This window comes from Tachypleus tridentatus, chromosome 10 (genome assembly GCF_004210375.1).
Source record: "Tachypleus tridentatus isolate NWPU-2018 chromosome 10, ASM421037v1, whole genome shotgun sequence".
Classification (NCBI taxonomy): Eukaryota; Metazoa; Arthropoda; class Merostomata; order Xiphosura; family Limulidae; genus Tachypleus; species Tachypleus tridentatus.
In genome coordinates this window covers 77739253-77759595 of record NC_134834.1, presented here as the reverse complement: position 1 = coordinate 77759595, position 20343 = coordinate 77739253, and the positions used below count along the sequence as shown (strand labels likewise).

At 36.1% G+C, this 20343-nt stretch overlaps 1 protein-coding gene across 2 annotated transcripts in view; it reads right to left on the bottom strand.

The window, feature by feature from the left end:
• LOC143229641 (uncharacterized) overlaps nucleotides 1–16575 on the bottom strand; it is a 39682-nt gene extending 23107 nt beyond the window's left edge. The window contains exons 1-2 of one of the 2 annotated variants that reach the window (XM_076462249.1): nucleotides 16439–16575; nucleotides 1318–2085 (exon numbers count right to left, since the gene is read on the bottom strand). In XM_076462249.1, the coding sequence (XP_076318364.1) occupies nucleotides 1318–2074 (757 nt within the window). In that variant the 5' untranslated portion in view covers nucleotides 2075–2085; nucleotides 16439–16575. The remainder of the gene's footprint in view (nucleotides 1–1317; nucleotides 2086–16438) is intronic. The other variant, XM_076462248.1, reaches the window with a different exon arrangement.
• Nucleotides 16576–20343: the final 3768 nt, after the last annotated feature.

Here is a 20343-nt window from a genome sequence, read left to right as displayed (position 1 = left end):
GTGGTGATGACTAATTGCCTTCCCTCTAGTCTTACACTACTAAATTAGGGACGGCTAGCATAGATAACCCTCGAGTAGCTTTGTGTGAAATTAAAAAAACACAAATACTTCAATGCATAACATCTACAATATAGTATTGTGGTAGATAGCGTGATGGTATGGGGGCGTGTGTCTGATTAAACATGTAACAATACTTGAAAAAGTGACGGAAGTTATTAAAGCAAAAAGAGAACACGCACAATATTAACTGTCTGGTGAGCTCACATACTTCCACTGAGTTTCTGTTGTACTAAATATAAAGATTAATAATATTTTGATGTTTCACCTGTGATTTACCTTCCACTGGTCTTTGAAAATAGGACAAAGCCAAAAATTAAATTTCAGGCCTTGTACAATACTTTAAATAGTATTTTAACTGCGTCTCTATTACGTTGGTTACATCCTGGTGAGATCTGATATTGAACGAAAAGCTTCATAAGCACTGGATGGAGCAGATATAGCGACTGACATTATTATACTATTTTTTACTTTCATTCATAAGTTCTTAGAAATTCGTATATTAACACAGAGTTTAAGGATCTTTCTTTCATATATTCATAGTGCATTGCTTTACTTAATTAACTACTAAACACAGTAACACTGAAGCATCAAAAAAGCTGTACACTAACCCTTAAATGAATGTTTCTTTCAATTCGTAACTTTACAAAACCTTACAAGATCGAAAAATGAATTTACAGTTATTTAGATAGACAATTTTGTCTGTGGAATGAGTGTTTATTTTACATAAAACACTGAAATCTTAAGCCCATTAATAAATGTCATTTATTTATTTTTAATATATACACCAGGGGATTGGGATAATTTTCCAGATATCTCTTGCGTCTAAGAAAAAGAAAGAACAGAGAGATGGCGAGGGAAAATATTACAATTTTTTTATACAACTTGTCGTACATACATCAACTATTATATTTTGCCATATCACTATATTGTATTTGAAAGTACTGTTTGTAAAGACGCTTCACTATCGAAGTTGTTAAAAAATACCCATGTTAAATTTTCCCAGAAAGTTAAAGTATTCAAAATGTTTAAATATAAATCAAGTGGAGTGTTAGAAGTGTCTACTGCCCTGATATATACACAGTCCTCTTTACACAAACTTGAACGAAGTTTTAACAACACATCTATATCTGACGGGCAACATGTTCCCAAAGAAACAGTCGATAATTCGGTTGAATTTACAACGATAAACAACAGATTTAAATTGGATCTAAACCAGAATCTAGTACGTTACTCAGTGATAAGAAAAATTTTGCCTACCATCTGATGATCCAGCAGAATCAAATAAGTAACCATCATTAGGTGTAGTCTCGAACGTTGTCTGCGTTGCCACCGAAACAGTGTAATTCCCGGCGGATGAAACCGATCCAGTACCAACAGTACAGAAACGCTGGTCTTGGACGGAATTAGTTTGAAGTCGATCGGACTGAAGAGTTGTGCGAATGTCTGAAACGGGCTGGCCAAAAAAGGAAAAGAGACGGAAGCGTGGAATACGGTCAAAAGGGTAGTTATCGGGTAGTGTTATTACTTCAGATGACCACAAAACATCACTGGTTTCAAGATCTCTTCTAGAGGTACGAAAACGCATGAATGAAGGAACAACAGGTCTTGCATCATTGGAAGGCTCTTGGTCCTTTGTTTCTTCTACAGTCATTGAATGACAGCCACAAAAGCACGAAGAAAAACAATTCCGTTTTTTCCCATAAGTACAGGCGCAAGTTTGATCACTTTGTCCACGAGGTCTGAGTTTATGGGAGTTAGTTTCTTCCATTTCTGACCACTGACCGTTCACAAAAGAACAACATAAACGCACATCATCATGCGATGTCTCTGTTAAAACATCCATATTGAAACTGAATATTTCTTGACAACTGTTACCGGCCGGTGATGCCTCGTACCCACTGTCTACGGACTCATCAAAACGAGACTGTACCGACTGGCCTCCATTAGCTACCGAGGAGCATTCATCATCAAAACCAGGAGATTCATCGACTGGAAGAACGTTTTCTTTATCCATTGAAGCATCTGCTGATTACAAAATAAAAATAAATACAGGACCGTACGTACATATTAAATAACCGATGACAGTCATTAAAATGAAAATTGATTACCATTAAGAGACTAGTAGGATCCGTAATCCGAAGGTTGCGGGTTCGAATCCCCGTCGCACCAAACATGCTCGCCCTTTCAGCCGTGGGGGCGTTATAATATGACGGTCAATCACACTATTGACTGGCAAAAAAGTAGCCCAAGAGTTGGCGGTGGATGGTTATGACTATTTGCCTTCCCTCTAGTCTTACACTGCTAAATTAGGGACGGCTAGCCAGATAGCTCTCGAGTAGCTTTGTGCGAAAGTCAAAACAAACCAAACTAGTAAGGTCTGGCTAAAGTCCAGATAACTGTAATAAGTCACGTTTCAGAAATTTACTCTAGACCCCAAATTAAAATAAACTCATTTCGAACTGGAATATGGTATAAGAGTACCTAAGATGCGAAGCGTTCCTAAATACAAATGTCCGTATCACCTGTAAATATTCCTAAAACCCTAAACTGTTCGTTAACTCAAGAAAGAGGTATAATATTTAATACACAGTAATAACAAAATACTTTCATAATCTCATTAATTTTAAAGGATTAAGCTTTTGATAGCAGTACATGAAATTGTGGTATGTTAACAGTAAAATACATTCTCTGATAAGTGTGGTTACTCCCACATGTATACGAGGTCTGTTCAAAAAATACGCGGACTGTTTGAATTGCGCGGCTCCAGTTGGTTCCAGGGGAATCCGCTTGGTGTCGCTAGGTTCGCACAGATCAGCTGATTACGACGCCATTTCCCGATTGCAGATATCTTCATTTGTGTATTAGCTACGCGGTTTTAAGTGAAGTGCGATTTTTTCGTTTGGCGGATTTCAGAATGAATGACCTGAAGGAGCAACGACTTGCTGTGAAATTTTGTGTTAAACTTGAAAAATCTGCGACTGAAACTTTTGCTATGCTTAACACGGCTTACGGTGATGTTGCTATGAAGCGTACGGCATGTTTCAAGTGGCATGAACGTTTTAAGGATGGTCGACAGTCCATTGAAGATGATGAGCGTCCTGGACGTCCTTTCACGTCAACTGACGACCCACACGTCGACAAAATCAACACCCTGGTGCGGACAAATCGACGTCTGACTGTCAGGGAGCTTGCTGAAGAGTGTGGGATATCAGTTGGATCTTGTTACGAGATTTTGACCGAAAAATTGAAGATGCACCGCGTTGCTGCGAAATTTGTGCCTCAGAACTCGTGAGTTTTTGGCCAACACTCGATCACTATTCTTCCCCACCCCTCTACTCAACTGACCTTGCTCCTTGCGATTTTTTCTTGTTCCCCAAACGCAAAAGACCCTTGAAAGGAAGAAGATTTGAGATGATTCCCGAGATTAAGGCAAATGCGACGAAGGAGCTGGAGGACATTACAAAAGAAGCGTACCAGGACTGTTTCAACAAGTGGAAACACCGTTGGGATAAGTGTGTGCGTTGGGGAGGAGAGTACTTTGAAGGTGTCCCAGACCTGTAACTTCTAAATAAAGTACATTTTGTTTTATGACGTCAGTCCGCGTATTTATTGAACAGCCCTCGTGCACGTGGATTTTCTGGTCAGGCTGTAGAAACTGGTGAAATATGAGTGCAATTTGTACACCCCGAGATTTAACACCGATTGAATAACGGAAATGTGCAACAAATGTTGTCGCGGCAAAGTTTAATATACATAACGTTTTCTTTCTTTAAATTAACATTTCAATATTCCGTAAGTTGTCATAGAAACATTATAGGCAAAGAAAATTGTAATAACAAATAACATAATAGTCAAGTGTGGCTTTAATGCATATGCTATACGTGTGTGTGTGTTTTATTATAGTAAAGCCACATAGAGTTATCTGCTGTGTCCACCGATTCGAACCCCTTATTTTGGCATTATAAATTCAGCGGTAAGTCTTTGAAAAGACTTATGTAAAGCGCCACTTATTCCTGCGTAATATAAACAGAACGCGTTAGGTTTACGGAATGTTATACAAGTTTATTCAAATACTATTACAGACTGATGCATATTACTGTGATTGCATCAAAATTGTAAATAGAATAAAACAGTTTGTATTCTTCTGTATCTCAACAGTATTAGTTTCAGAGGTTATAGCAATATAAACAAATTATTTGATCGCACATTCCAACCAATGCCAATAATTAGTTAATGTAGTACGTGTAGGGGGTGGCCGAGAAATAAAGTGTCACCTTTCAATTGCTTATTAATTTTGAAGTATTTTATAGCTCTGTTCAGATTTACAAAAAAGGGTACATTAAAAAAACACCCAAATTTTGGTTTCACGACTTCCTGAGCAACCGTTCATATATAAACGACTGAACTGTGTTTGAGCACAAAGCGACTCAAAAGGTGCGCTCTGTCTACCACAGATATCGAGACCTGGTTGCTAACGTAAGTCTGCAGACATGTCGCTGTGCTACTGGAAGCGAGGGAGGAATTTAACTGAGGAACAAGATTTTCAGAATGATCATAGCAGTGTATACTGATTTAAAAAAATTGTGTACTTTAGTCCAATTACTACAATTTTACAATTTGCCAATAGATGGGGCCACTATGCACAAGTTGAAACAAAAGTTAAAATTATATATTTGATCGCTTAACTACAAATATATATGGTATGATAAAGAAAAAAATATTCTTCGATAAATTCTTAAAACAAAAATATCTTTCTTCGATAAATTTCAAAAATAAACTGAAGTAGTACGCTTTAAAATAAAAGGAAAAACCCGACAGTTATTATCCCCATTACATAACACAAGTTGTCGTAATAAAGAATACACAGAACTTGGTCAGGATTTTATTAAGACAAGCAATAAATGAAAACTTGCCACAGCTGCTTCAACTAAATATCCTTATTGTTTCTATACAATAGTCGCATGCATTTTACTTTTGAACAGTTTTCAATAAAACATTACATTGTAGTTGTTTAATCGAATTTTGGTAAACCAACAAATTAATTATAAACAAACATTGCGCACCTTTCTTACCCAAAGCCACCTAGGTGACAAATCCTATTAGTTTAACACGTTATTACACATTGCATAAACCAAGCAGTTAGATTTAGGTTAATGAAATTCGAAAGTAGGCCTTGGTGAAAGCAACCAATAATAGAACGTCACAAAAAGTGGATCAACAAAAGTAGATCAACAATGAAGTCACATGACCTTGGACTTGGTTTTCGTTAACACAGCAGAAATAGATGTTTTGCATAAGTAATACAACTAAAACGTATTTTATCTCAGCTTGACCTAGGATATTCGACAACGTATGGTGCTAACTATCACAGGAAAAATATATCCTAACCAATGTTATGTTACATTTGACTGGTCCTATTTTCTTACTATTACTGGCTTTTCAGATAACACCTATTCAGAAAAACAATTGTATCATGGAGTGTTTGTTGAAGAACAGGGTACCTGTCAAGTGCGAGAATAAAGATAAAAACACGTCACTGTAACTAATTCGACAACTTACAGTGATATTTACTTCAAGGTAAAAGGGCTGACTCATATCAACAGAAAGCTATCGTCCTAACTAATATAGGAAACCTCTGTAATAAAACACATACAGTCCTAAGTCAGAATATCAAACATTTCTGTTCCAAACAGTCTATGTATAGCATCTCAAGCGAGAACATACTAACTAGTCCTATGTTGTGTCGTCTACACCTGAAACAATTTGTTGTTGTTTTTTGTTTCGCGCAAAGCTACACGGGGACTATCTGCGCTAGCCATCCCTAATTTAGCAGCGTAAGACTAGAGGGAAGGTAGCTAGTCATCATCACCCACCGCCAACTCTTGCGCTACTCTTTTACCAACGAATAGTGGGATTGACTGTCACACAACAGTGCTTCCACGGCTGAAAGAGCGAGCTTATTTGGCGTGACGGGTATTCTAACCAGCGACCCTCAGATTACAAGTCGAGCGCCCTATTCACCTGGCCATGCCGGGACCTCACCTCAGACAAAGCACGGTCACTTGCTACCAGTTGCTAATGTTATTTACAGAACTAGAAAAATTCTAATAATAATAATAAAAATAAAAGACTTGATGACACCAAATTTCTTTATTTCTTTATTTGGACACTCAACGTTTTTCAAACTAACAAAAAAGATTTAACAATAATACGTATATTGAACAGGAATGCGAGGATTATTCAATTATAAAAGTTGCTGAATATTTTTATTTGTTTATTGTAAAAATAAACTAATTATGTCAGTAACGGTTTGTATTGTTTTGGAGCTCAGTGTCCTGTTAAGTTCAAATGATTACTTTATTGTTATAAGTTTGTTTATTTTTGGTATTACAAATGTTATTGTAAAGCACGATGATCTCGTGAGGGGCATTTACTTACTCAGGAATAATACTTATTTCTTATAGCAAAACCACGCACATTTCTCAGTAAATGAAACACTTACTTTAGTCATTCAACAACACACTCTGCCTAATTTAATTTTTCAAAACTGATTTACAAACAAAGTTCGTCCGCTTGTTCTGTTTTTATGTATTCACATGTTCTATGATGCGATATTTAAGAACCTTTACATTGGCTATGATTTCTTCTATCTCCGTCTGATTTTTTTTTCTTATTATGTGAAGTCTTTTGACATCAATAGATACTCGAATTGATAAGTCAGCATCTACTATTGTTCCTGTCTCCACCATTTTTACCAGCGACTGCTCGGGTCTACTTCCTTTCGCGCAGGCTTCTGGTGTCTGCTCGGGTCCATCTTCTTCACGATTATTTGTTCACGTCATCAGTCGCTGGAATCTATGTATACTGACAAAGATCTGCCAAATCGATCCAGGGCAAGATCCATGGAAGTCTGTTGACCTTCTTCTGATAAAAAAATATGGCGTAGTTGTAAACAGAAGGGCTCTCCGCCAAGTTCTTCTCCCTCTAAATGAAAATGGCTACTTTGATTCAAAGGATCGGTCGAAGTTTCCATTTTAATCTGGATGACATTGATTCTTATCATCATGTGTGTCTTTTCTTACAATAAATATTCCTGAAACCTATTGATACAGTCACCTTTAAGCAGCTTACTTTATACCGGAATGACAGGTTGTATGATGGGCGAGTGCATGGATGAGTGAATCTACTGGTTGACCAGGAAGTGCCCACCTTATCTGTGCTATTCAATACACCCTTGCAGGCCGTGAAGATTCATCTTTTTTTTGTTCATACTATCACTGTTTGTTCTCTCTACCTGTCTACTGGAGAGACTTATGATCAATCAGACTTTGGTACTCTCATTGAACAGTTGCCATCTCTCTTTTTAATCCTGGGGGACTTTAATGGACATAGCCCCTTTGAGGTAGCCCTGATATTGATGTATACATTCAGATCACAAACTTTCTCTCTACAATACTGGTTCTTATATATATTTTCATGCACCTAGTCTTTTACTGCTATTTATATATCTTTCTGCTCCCCTTTACTTTTCTTGAAGGGTTGACAGTGGCCCACAGGGAAGTGATAATTTTCCTATAATTTTGAGAGAGACCAACTGTGATCAGTGCCATCCGAATCACGTGCCTCGATGGTAGCTGGACCAGACCGACTGTACCTTTTTCCTGGCCTCTAGAAACTTGATCCTGCCGTCGTCTGTAAGCCAGCGATAAATAACTGCGTGGCAGCAGTGACTGACTATCATCCAGAAATCTGCTTAGTGTATTCCTAAAACCTCGAAACTTTTACCACAGTATCCTTGTCCATAGTGTGATCCTGTCTGTCATATGGTACGGAAAACTCAAAAACAGGCCTGAAATACTTTTTATAGATATCCCACACTTTTAAACCATGTCACTTTCCAGCGGGCCTGTGCACACTGTCGGCAGGTAAGACGTCGAAGCCAGACGTAATCTTGGATTAAATCTACAACCAGCATCTCTTCTACCACCAGTTACAAAATCACGTGGAACAAGGTTCGGGATGTTATTGGACAGTATACTTCCCTCCCCTTTAGAACTTGTTCTCAGATGGCCAGGAAGTTGCAGATGCCCAGAACATTGCCGATACTCTCAGTGAAAGCTTTCCTTGTTCATCTAGCACTTTTGTTTCATCTCCCAACTTCTTGTCCATTAAGACTCGGGCAAAGCGAACTTTCCTCTCTGGCTGATCGTCTCTATGACTATACTTGTCTCTTTACACTGGTAGAACTCAAGCTTGCGCTTCATCAGCCAGAGCTGATGAAATTCATTTCGAGATGCAGCGCCATATCTCTTCTGCCTCTCTTACTATTCTTTTGGTTGTTTTTAACAGGATTTAGCAGAAGAATGTCTTTCCTGATGCTTGGCACCATGCTATTGTGCTCCCTTTTTCTAAGTTTGGGTTTGGGAAGGATCCCAATATTCCTTCAAACTACCGTTTAATTGCCTTGAAGAGCTGTTTCTGCAAGATCCTAGAGAGGATGGTTACTGCTCATTATGTTTGGTTCCTCGAATCAAACAACTTTCTTTCGCCAACCCTGTGGGGTTCTAACAACAGCATTTCACCGTGGACCACCTAATTTAACTTGAAATGCCAATCAGATAAGCCTTTCTCAAGTAACAACACCTTGTTTCTGTATGTTTTTTACCTTGAGAAGACTTAAGATACTACATGGAGGTATGGCATTTTGCGAGACTTCCACTCACATTAGTTGCGTGGCTATTTGCCCATTCTTAACAAACATTTTTTAATGGACTGAGGATTCCAAGGTTATGTGGGTTCAACATTTTCCCCTTCTTTCCTACAGGAACTTGGGAGTCCCTCAGGTCTGTGTCTTGAGTCTCAAACTTTTCAGTGTGAAGATTAATGCCATCACTGCATAACCTCCTCCCACTGTTACAAACAGACAATGATGACAACTTCCACATATTGTGTCAGCCATCGAACACGAGATTTATTGAGCGGCAGCTACAGACTGCCCTCAATCGTTTATTGAAGTGGACCAGAACACACGGTTTTACATTTTTATCTCTAAAACCGTTAGCATGCACTTTTGCCGCCAATGTAGTATTCACTCTGATCCCTAGTGATGTTGTTCTTCCTGTGGTCCTCGAGGCAATGTTTTTGGGGCTTATTGTTTATTACCATAAGCTGACCTTTATCCCACACGTTAAGCACTTACGCATCAAGCGTCCAAGAGCAATGAACATCCTCTGTGTGTTCTCTTTCACTCTTATTGTGCCCACATTCAGTACCAACTGAACAATGGGTGTCTGGTTCTGCCAGAGATACTGAAGACCATTCACCATCTGCGGTTTTGGTTCTTCACGAAGACTTTCCACACATTCCCAGTCCAGAGTTTGACACCTAAAACCCTTCTTCACCTCCCCTGTTTGTAGCTTTCTTTGGAGTAGTTTGATCCTTACCACAATATTCCAACTGCGGTTGTGTCTTCCATTTATAATTATCGTTTGAAGTCAAGTGACTCTGTAGGCACTGCTGTGGTTTATTGTGTTTCGGTGGTTGCTCACAAGATCCCCTCTACAGTTTCCGTATTCACGGCCGAGTTGTGTGCCACTTCTCTTGTCCTAGATACGAAGAAGCTATGCAGTACACGAATTGTACTATTTATATCGTCTCACCGAATTCTCTACCGGCCTTGGATTCGCTTCACGATATTCAAAACCGACTGGTACATTTCACTCTATCTTCCATTTCTATCCAGTTCTTCTGGATACAGGGCCACGTCGGTATTCGCGAGAAAGAGCTCGCTGTCACCGTAACTAAGTCTGACTGCTCTGATGTTATCACAGCCGTGGTTATCCCATAATATAGACTACCTTCCCTTATTCAAGGCTCGGTTTGTGTTTTTAACTTTTACGAATCATTGGCCTTTTGAATTCTATTTGAGTCTTTTATACATTGTTTAGTTTTTAACACGATTTATTTTTACATTATATAGACGTTTCCTTTTCCGTTTTTAGTGGTTGTTTGGCGCAGAGAACCTAATTGCTTTGCACCGAAAATCACCAAAGAAGCAACACTGGTTATGCAGATATATAATGTAACACAAGAGAAGTTCAAATCGTTCTTCTGGGAAACAATGCTTTCTGTACGCACCGTATCCTGTTTTTACCCAAGCAATTGCTCGTGAGAACCCCAGGGAACTGAATGATGACATCACTCACTTAAACGATAAGACAAGTGAACGTGGGAAGCACCGTAAGCAAGTGACTCAACTGGTACGACCAGTTCAAACGATCCCACTTTGCCTTGTCTGCAAACAATACATACACCTGCGTATGAGGGGTCAAGTCTAATAACGATACCTACTAATATATCGTTCAAAGGGTTACTTACAATTTTAAAATTCAAACTGCGAATTTGTAACAAAACAAACCAGTGTTAAGTAACAACAGCATATAAAGCGGAAATGATAGATTTTAGTTTTTCTCTGCTAAACCGTAAAGACGAGAAAACCCACTTGCAGAGAAAAATATATATGTAAAAAAGGGCGAATGTACGAGAAGTGTAAGTCTTTGTGTTTTCTTTACGTATTTGTACTTATCTGTGTAACCATTATGTCTGAACTAACATGCATTGCACCACTATTAACAGTACACGCTTATACGATCGTAAAGAAACTAAGAAACTTAAACCAAAGAATTATCAATAGAAAAAATGACATCTATTTCATTCAGCAATGTAGAAAGGAACAACTAACCCCTAACTTTGTTAAGGTAAAACTTTCAAAAAAGTTTAATAAATACACAAACATTATCCAAAATTTACAGAAAAACTACTTAAAGCCATGTTGAACACGAAATACAAATAACTACATGACTTACAAAAACAAAAAATGAACGTAGACCATCAACTGGCATGCTGCATTAAACCAGAGATTTACGGACTTATACAACGAAACATAAACCAAATCAACACTAGGAATGACAGAGACAAAAAGATCTGCCACAACAAAAAAAACTAGAAAAACTAAGATACAAACAACAGAAAAGACACCAACATGACAAACCATTGACTAACCTCATAATTAACATATCCGACCGACAATTAAACACAGACGAGATACATCTACTTAGCAAATAACTCAACTTTGCAATAGCACCTAGGTACATTCCAACCTTAGAAATAAAAATATGTTTAGAAGACCTAGCCAGTGATACTTTCCACAGAAAACAAAAATAACAAGTAAATAACCGATAACAACCAACAGAAAGAAGACAACTTCGACAATTCTATTACAATCCAACAGCCAAACTTTCCAGAAAAAATTAAACATTTGTATTTTCCAGAAACACCTAAAACATCTTAAACGATTTTTTCAAAGAAGTTTCTCACAAAACCATCAACATGATTTCACAAAACAGAAAACTAAAAAACAACCTTATAAAAAAGAGACATTAATTCCATTAAAAACATAAATCAAGACAAAAACATTAAAATTCTAAAAGCAGATAAAGGAAATGCTATAGTCGTAATGAACACGAATGAATACATCCGAAAAATGAAGAACATTCTATCAGACACGAACAAATTTAAACCAATTCACACAAATCCAACAAAAGCACATGAAACGCAACTAAACTAAATACTACTAAAAATGATAAAAGCCAACACAATTTGAAAAAAACACTTTATTCCTACCTACGTAAAACCGACACACGCACACTACAAATATACGGCATACCCAAACCTAATAAACCAGATTGTCCACTACGACCAGTAATGTCCATATACGAATCGTTTAATCACAATTTTGGTAAATACACAGTATGGGCATTCTTCAAATATGTAACCTCAGCCAGCTCATTCATCAAATATTTTTAATTTCAAGTCTAATCTTAATCAACTTAATCATAAAGCCTTAATGGCCAGTTTCGATGTCATATCCCTCTTTAAAGAAGTCCCAACCACTGAAGCTTGCAAGATAGCCTTAGAACTCTCTATCCGAGACCCTAACTCATCAATTGACATTCCCAGTAACCAATTAGCAACCCTTATAGAATTCACCACGATGAAGACAAACTTCATGTTCAACAACCACAACTATATACAAATAAATGGCCTAAGCATAAGCAATCCAGTATCACCAGTTCTAGCCAATATTTTTATGACATGTTGAAACACAAGTAATTAACACAGCATTACATCCACCACTATACTGGTACAGATATGTAGAGGACACGATTGCGGGATTCACATCTACAGAACACACATTTAATTTTTTTCAATCACATTAATTCTATACATCCCAACATGTGAACAGGAAGAAAGCAATCAAACGTCATTTCTTAACCTCAAAATTACAAGAACCGATACACAATTTAAAACAGAAATCCATTGAAAAATCACCCATACTGGACTATTGAGACTCACTCAGCACATGAAACAAAACAAAAACTCAACATACTAAGGAACCAAATAAACACAGCCATAAAACTATGCTCACCAGATAAAATTAACGATGAATTAGACAAAATAAAACAATACTTCAACAACATCAATAAGTTTTCTCCAGAAACCGTAGAAAACATTATATGCATACACCTAGACAAAAAGCAAAATCAACTAACAAAAGTAAATATACCCCACGATTTAAATCACGAAACCATATACTGCTGCATACCATATATTCCCGACATAAGCAGAAAAATAACCAACATTTGGCAAAAACTAGTAACAAAATATGATATTCCAGTTAATACCAAATTTATTCAAAAACCAGGTATAAAACTAAGGTCTGTACTATGTAAAAACTACACTGACAAACACCACACAAACATTATTTATAAAATACAATGTGATAACTGCCACGAATTCTATATTGGAGAAACAAGTAGAAAAAAGGAAACCAGATTCAAAGTACATAAAAAGTTACCTTCACACGTTTTCGAACACTGCAACTCAAATAAACAGAACATAACCATAGTAAACACCAAAATACTAAATAAAGAAACAAACATAAACAAACGCAAAATTAAAGAAGCCTTACTTATGCAATAACTCAAGCCCAAAATAAACCAATACAAAGGAACACCTTTATACCTATATAATAAATATAATCAAACATCTAAGCACGCCCTCTAGATTCCAAAATCACTCAATTACACAACCGCCTTCAAACATGTGGTCAGCTATTGGTAAGTTACCTCTTTCTATCTTTGTGAACCTAACGATGATTGAAGAAGGTCGAAACGTTGTTCGCTCCTCTACATAGTGCTTTCTCTACCCATACCAGCCGTTTTTACACATATATTTTTCTCTACTAAGTTTTTCTTCCATTAATAGTCATATACATGCGTTCTAATTATCCTTTGAAGTGATTTCATAACCGTGCACTTGATTCTACGATTAAACGCATTTAAAAACTGAAAAACATCTACCATTACGTATACATATATGTATGCACTATCATTAAGTTGTAGTGCTTAGTATAGTCTTGTGATATTATCTTGAAAATAAAATTACTGGGATACGTGGTTAAAATATTTGTTACTTGCAGACTAGCTCCAAAAGTTGTCCATGTGAAAATATGTTATTATTTAATTTCAATAGTTAAGTTAAACACAAGACAACCAAAGATAAGCGTGTGTGTATGTTTTCTAATAGCAAAGCCACATCGGGCTATCTACTAAGTCCACCGAGGAAAATCGAGCCCCTGATTTTAGCGTTGTAAATCCGTATATTTATCCCTGTACTAGCGGGGGACCCAGAGATATGCACGCCTACAGAATGAGTTTGTTCTTTCGAAGGGCCACCTTACCATGTTTTCGGTACACGCACACATAAAAAAATAATTTAAATAAAACTATTCTCCTGTGTTAAATTTTATTTTGAACCACACAGTGAAACTCATTAAAATTATCGAAAAAAAAGCCAGTGCACAGTAAACAACAAAGAACATTGGTCAATTTATTCAGCTATCACCCTTTGCTGTTAAACCTAAATCCTTCAATCTCTACTGTTTAATAAGTATTTGCACAAAAAATACTTTAGGATGACTCAATCTCCGGATGTGGTGAGGTTAAGGGGCGCTGATGTTCACAAGCATGAAGATACGAACTAATGTCTACTAAATTTCCACTGTCGCCAACTTAAGAGTATTGTTTCAGTTGTTAAAACTATACAAGATTTTGCAGTATAAAACACAGGTATAAAATATGCCACAGTTTGGTTTTCGTTTTGTATAGAATTTCGCGCAAAGCTGCTCGAGGCCTATCTGCGCTAGCCATCCCTAATTTAGCAATGTAAGACTAGAGGGAAGGTAGCTAGTCATCACCACTCACCGCCAACTCTTGAGCTATTCTTTTTACCAACGAACAGTGGGATTGATCGTAACGTTATAACGCCCTCACGGCTGAAAGGGCGAGCATGTTTGGTGTGACGGGAATTCGAGCCCGCGACCCTCAGATTACGAGTCGAGTGGCTTAACCACCCACCTGGCCATGCCGGGCCCAAACACATTTCATTTCCAAGATGTAGTAACTCACAATTGAAGTGAAACATTTATATGGATTAATAAGTGAGTGCACAATAGTGAATTTAAATATGAATAATATATAACACTCACCTACACATTAACAAGCAGCAAGGCGAAAACTTAAAGAAAAGACGTTTTATGTTGTGTAAGACAAGGGCGACGCATCACACTCGAATTTATAAGCTTGAAGACGGATAAAATCTTATTCAAACGTGACAACAATATTTTGTTATATCATAATATTAATTCATTACAATAGGTGTCGTGTCACTAATTTATGCGTTACGTGAAGTATACAATGCTTCCTTTTGATTATCTTGATCCGCAGACAAGATAAAGAAATGATAACGCTGTATGCATTCATATAAATCATTACTAACATTATGGCGCGTTATCCTTATTCCGTGTTACATGACGTTGATACGAGAAAGAAAAGATTCACGAGATGGAACACTATTTTATTAATACGTGCATGTAGATGAGTTAATGTTTATATTCATATATTTAAATATATTACGTTTTTAAAGAGTGTGACGTGTGTTCTGTAAATCTTTCCTAAAAAAACAGCGAACAAATTAATTTTAAAACATTTCACGGTGAATGAATATAGTTTTCTTAAGAATGTACTTGTTACGGCTTTACCGATTCCGTAATATTATTTCGTGATTTGAATTACTTGGATAAAAATTTAAAACAAAAATCGAAACTCTGTTTCAGAAAAAGAAATTACAGTAATACTTTCCAATTCTGGTTACGGAAACACAATTCTCATACTAGAGAATTAATGTAAAAATAACTGTAACATGCTATTTGTTGAATTAATTTCTGAGCATGAAAAGCAGGAAAAACGTGGATTCTCTGCTTTAAGACAAACGTATAAAAATAACCAATATCAGATGCCTTTTTTATTTTTTAATGCGCATACACAATATATATATATATACACAGAGAGAGAGAGAGGCGTTTATAATTTCTTGAGGGTACAAGCTACACCGTGTTCCTATACGAAACAAAACTCTCAAATAACGCACCTAGCGTACTAGTTTCGCGTTCTTCTATAGATTTTTATACGATTAAATATTTGGACGTTCCATGATATCCTGGATATCTCTTCGACTTTACTGAAAACAGAAATGAATAAACAAAATTAAAGTTTACTTTTGAGTTAAATAGTTTCCAACTGAACCAATTCAACCTTGGAAATATAATCTTTTAGTTTTGAAACATACATATTTATGTGATAATTGATATTGTACGACTATCTGCCAATAAAAGTAAAATAAGTTAATTCTACAACTGTGATTGAAATATAAGATATAAATTTAAAAACTTTAACCAGATTAAAAAAAAATGTTTAAAGTTTTCTCACGTTCTAGTTGTTCCTCTATATTATAATTATGACATATTACCATTAACTACTATAAACAAGATCAGCCATCTTATCGTTATTGTTACCGGGTTGTCCAATATAAAAATGTCCTCTAATAATAATCTGCCGTGCCTAACGACATACTTTTAAACACATACACTTTTGAAGGTGAACTAAAAATAACTGAATGTGATCTTCATTTTTTATGTTTTAAATCTGAAATCTTTACTTTCTAGAACTTAATAATTATATCAACAGGACTGTCGTTTTCGTGTTTTTATGACTAAGTTCACTTATCAAAGTGATACCAATTGATTGTATTTATAGTTATAACAAATTAATTAATCTACCTGCGCAGGTTAAATATTAGTTGTCTGAAAGGGAAATCTTTAAGTTAGGTAGAATTAAAAAATAGTACACAAATTAAGACGTAACATTGATATTTATGTATCGACATTTATTTAGAATTGAAATAAACAAATCTGACATACCTGGTATGATGATGATACACTTGACAATAATACAAAGTACTAAAAAATAAGGCCTAAAGGCTTTGGCAACGCGTTAGTTGACGTAGATAATCGGCGTTTAACGTACACTGAACTATACACTCGATGTTTTCAGTATACAAGCTCAACTAACTTTGCGCGCCACTGTAAGCCTGGAGTTTGTTTATCTTTATGACATCATAATACTTCCCATACCAGGATAGCCAATAAGAGCGCGCCTGACACTACCATGTCTTATCGCGTTGTGTTGAGGACAATTGTTATGGTTTCAGGATAAAAGTGCAATATCTTATATAAAGTTTCCATTAATATGAATTTTATTGCAACTTTAAAAGCGCCAAATTTGAATATCTTATATCCAAGTGTTAGTATTTTCTTTATGTTTTATCTAAGGTGCAAATATAAGTTTGATTTTAATGTGAAACGTAAGTAAATAATAAGGATGAAACTTTGTAGAATGGACGGCAACTACTTGTTTTGGAGACACAAGTATAGAGGACGACGTTTCGAAAGTCTTTCGTCTTCCGGTCAGTGTGTGTGTAACGAAACGAATTTAGCCCAAAGCTACACGATAGCTACCGGCGCTAGCCCTCTCTAATTTAACAGTGTAAGACTAGAGGGAAGGCAGCTAGTCATCACCACCCACCGTCAACTCTTGGACTACACTTTTGCCAACGAATAGTGGGATTGACCGTCACATTATAACGCCCCCACGGCTGAAAGGGCGAGCATGTTTGGTGTGACAGGGATACGATCCCTTGACCCTCAGATTACAAGTACAGCGTCATAACCATCTGGCCATAAAAGAAAGCATTATTAAAAGTATCTGGAAATGTATTTTTCAAATGGACTAAAAACTGGAGCGCTTTGAAATATTTGGCTATTCTTATTCTCCTGAAGAATGGTCAACTATTAGAAACAGCTCGAGTTTCAGATCTTTCTGAAAAACATTCATTACGCCTTTACTGAGTAATCCTGTGTTAACTTTTTTTTTTCTTACCAAAAACGTAAGTGGTAGTTGTACAATGTCACAGGCAATTCAATTAACCACAGTTCATTTAACACCGAAACCGTTTCGCTTCACTCCAACCTAGCTGCATCAACTTTCATTGTTACTTTCATTTTGAGTAACTCAGAGTACCAGAAAATATTTAGTACGTAGCCTCTTATGACAACTGGAATTCACGTTTACTGCTCAATTTCGGTGGAGTATTGTGGAATTTAACATTTGGAAGTTAGAGTATGAAGGTAAAATACGTATTTTTATCAGAAAACTATCACTTTAGACTGTAGGGTTGGAAGATTTGATTTATTAAAATGTAAGTGTATTATTATTTCAATTTTTTTTTATTCATTATTACTCATCTTTTACTCGTGTCACTGTCGTGAAAAAATACTTTTGTTTATAATGTAGCCAAATTCGAAACATTTGTTAAAAATGGAAATTAAGGTATATTGGTTTTTCTCTTTGTCTGACTGTTTGTCTACATAATTTGCAACTATCATAGAAAGTATTCTGACAAATTTGTTGCTATTGCACTTGTATATTTTTGGAATGTTCTTTTAGTATATAAAAGTTACTTGTTAAACACCAAAAGTTGGCAAAGTATTAATAACCAAAAGGTTTTAAATAAATTTCCAGTTAAAATCCCGCTAACTGATTTTCCCCTTCTTGGAGTCCTCTTACTTTGCCCATTTCGGATTCAAAATGAGAGGCATGTTGAAAGAGGTCATCTGTTGTCTCCAGTCTGTCACTGCACTTCGTTCTTAACCAGAACTCGGTTATTATGGTTGGAAGATGAGTTAGCTTAATTTTATAACACATTTAAGGCATATTGGTTTCTAATGCTTCACTAACTTTTGGCGTAAAGAGTAACTGTTAAAATATGTTAATATCTACAACAGTAGTATTACATACAACCTTTTGTATTTCATCTTCAAGCCAAACTGATGAGTTATGGTACTGAACGGGGAACATCAGTTTGTTTGTTTTTGAATTTCACGCAAAGCTACACGAGAGCTATCTGCGCTAGCCGTCCCTAATTTAACAGTTTAAGACAAGAGGGAAATCAGCTAGTCATCACCACCCACCTCCATCTCTTAGGCTATCTTTTACTAACGAATAGTGGGATTGACTATCACATTATAACGCCCCCACTGCTGAAAGCGCGAGCATGTTTGGTGTGACGGGGTCTCGAACCCGCGGATTAGGGTTCGAGTGGCTTAACCACCTGGCCAAAGGAGTATGGAAGAAATAAATCCATAAACAGCGTGTTTATCACAAATGTTTGGTCTATTGTTTCTTATTCACGAAGTTTACTTGCTGAATGATCTGGTGCAGATGCTGAAAGGCTGTGGAATAAACTGAGAAGAGTATTTACTAAAACACTTATTTATGAACGGATGATATATTGATAAGCGCAAGTCAAAAATATAATTAAAGAAAACTTACCAAAGATTGTCTTGTGTCAATATAAAGATATTTCATGAGCAACCAGCCATAGATTAAAAGTAATTTTTAGTTTTGGAGTGTTAAGCATCACTGAGATTAAGACTTTGTAAATGTTGGTCAAGATTAAAATCGTAAAATATAATGATTTATAACATATGAAAAGAACTTGCCTGCATTTTCATTATAAAAATTAACTAAATTTAATTTCAATAACTTTTCAAAAAATCAATTAAAGCATCACGTGCATTCAGTTGCGCAATTACAAGAGACAATATAAAAAGTAATTGTGATACCTAAATTTATTCTCCTTGTAAGCAATTCTTACGTTTGTCAGGCCCTTCGAGTCCATTTACAACTGATACTGTAGACTTCCGCTGTTGCGTGTACAATATTTTAAACTCTGATATACGATCCTTGTCACACCAAACATGCTCGCCCTTTCAGCCGTGGGGGCGTTATATGTGACGGTCAATCCCACTATTCGTTGGTGAAAGAGTAGCCCAAGAGCTGGCGGTGGGTGATGATGACTAGCTACCTTCCCTCTAGTCCTACACTGCTAAATTAGAGACGACTAGCACCGAGTTGTGATACCCGTGGTAGGCAGAGCACAGGTAGCCCCTTGTGTAGCTTTGCGCGAAATTCAAAACAAACTTAAACCGACTTACGACACTTCATTCTAATTGCATTTTTATCACATGGTAGTGATGCTTTTAATATATCCAGTTAAACCTTTCATGTTGGAATAGAGAAGTTTTAAAAAAGGAGCAATACGTTCTAGCAATTATTGTCAGAACGTTACAACTGAGTTGTTGTTGTTTTGAATTGAGCACAAAGCTACACAAGGGGCTATCTGTGCTCTGCCTACCACGGGTATCACAACTCGGTTTTTAGCGTTGTAAGTCCGCAGACATATCGCTGAGCCACTGGGGGGCTGTTACAAATGAGAGCATTTAACTAATGTGTTTATCATAACTTCTATTTTGCCTTGAAGTCGTAAAATATATAGTTTTATATGTTTCAATATAAATAAATTGAAAAAATAATTAACATAATTAGCTCATATAATATCCCAATTAAATTTCTGAAATGTATTATTATTATTCTAATTTAATAATTTCCAAGGTAAAAATATAAGAGAAATTAACTCATTTAATTTTCAATATATTAAAAAACATAAACATTAACATTTAAATTTTTGATGTTACTGTTTGAAATTTGTAGATAATAAATGGATTTAATCTCTTATTTTCTAAGGGTTTAACCCTGACACCAAGAGTAAAAAATTATTTTACTATACAGGTAAGATGGTGTTTTTTAACGATGGTAATAGCGTCCGACTTGATTGTTTTTTTTAAATTTTACGAACCGTTGGCTTTTTTCACTCTATTTAAATCTTTTACTGAATTTTGGACATCGTTCATTTTTAACTCGAGTT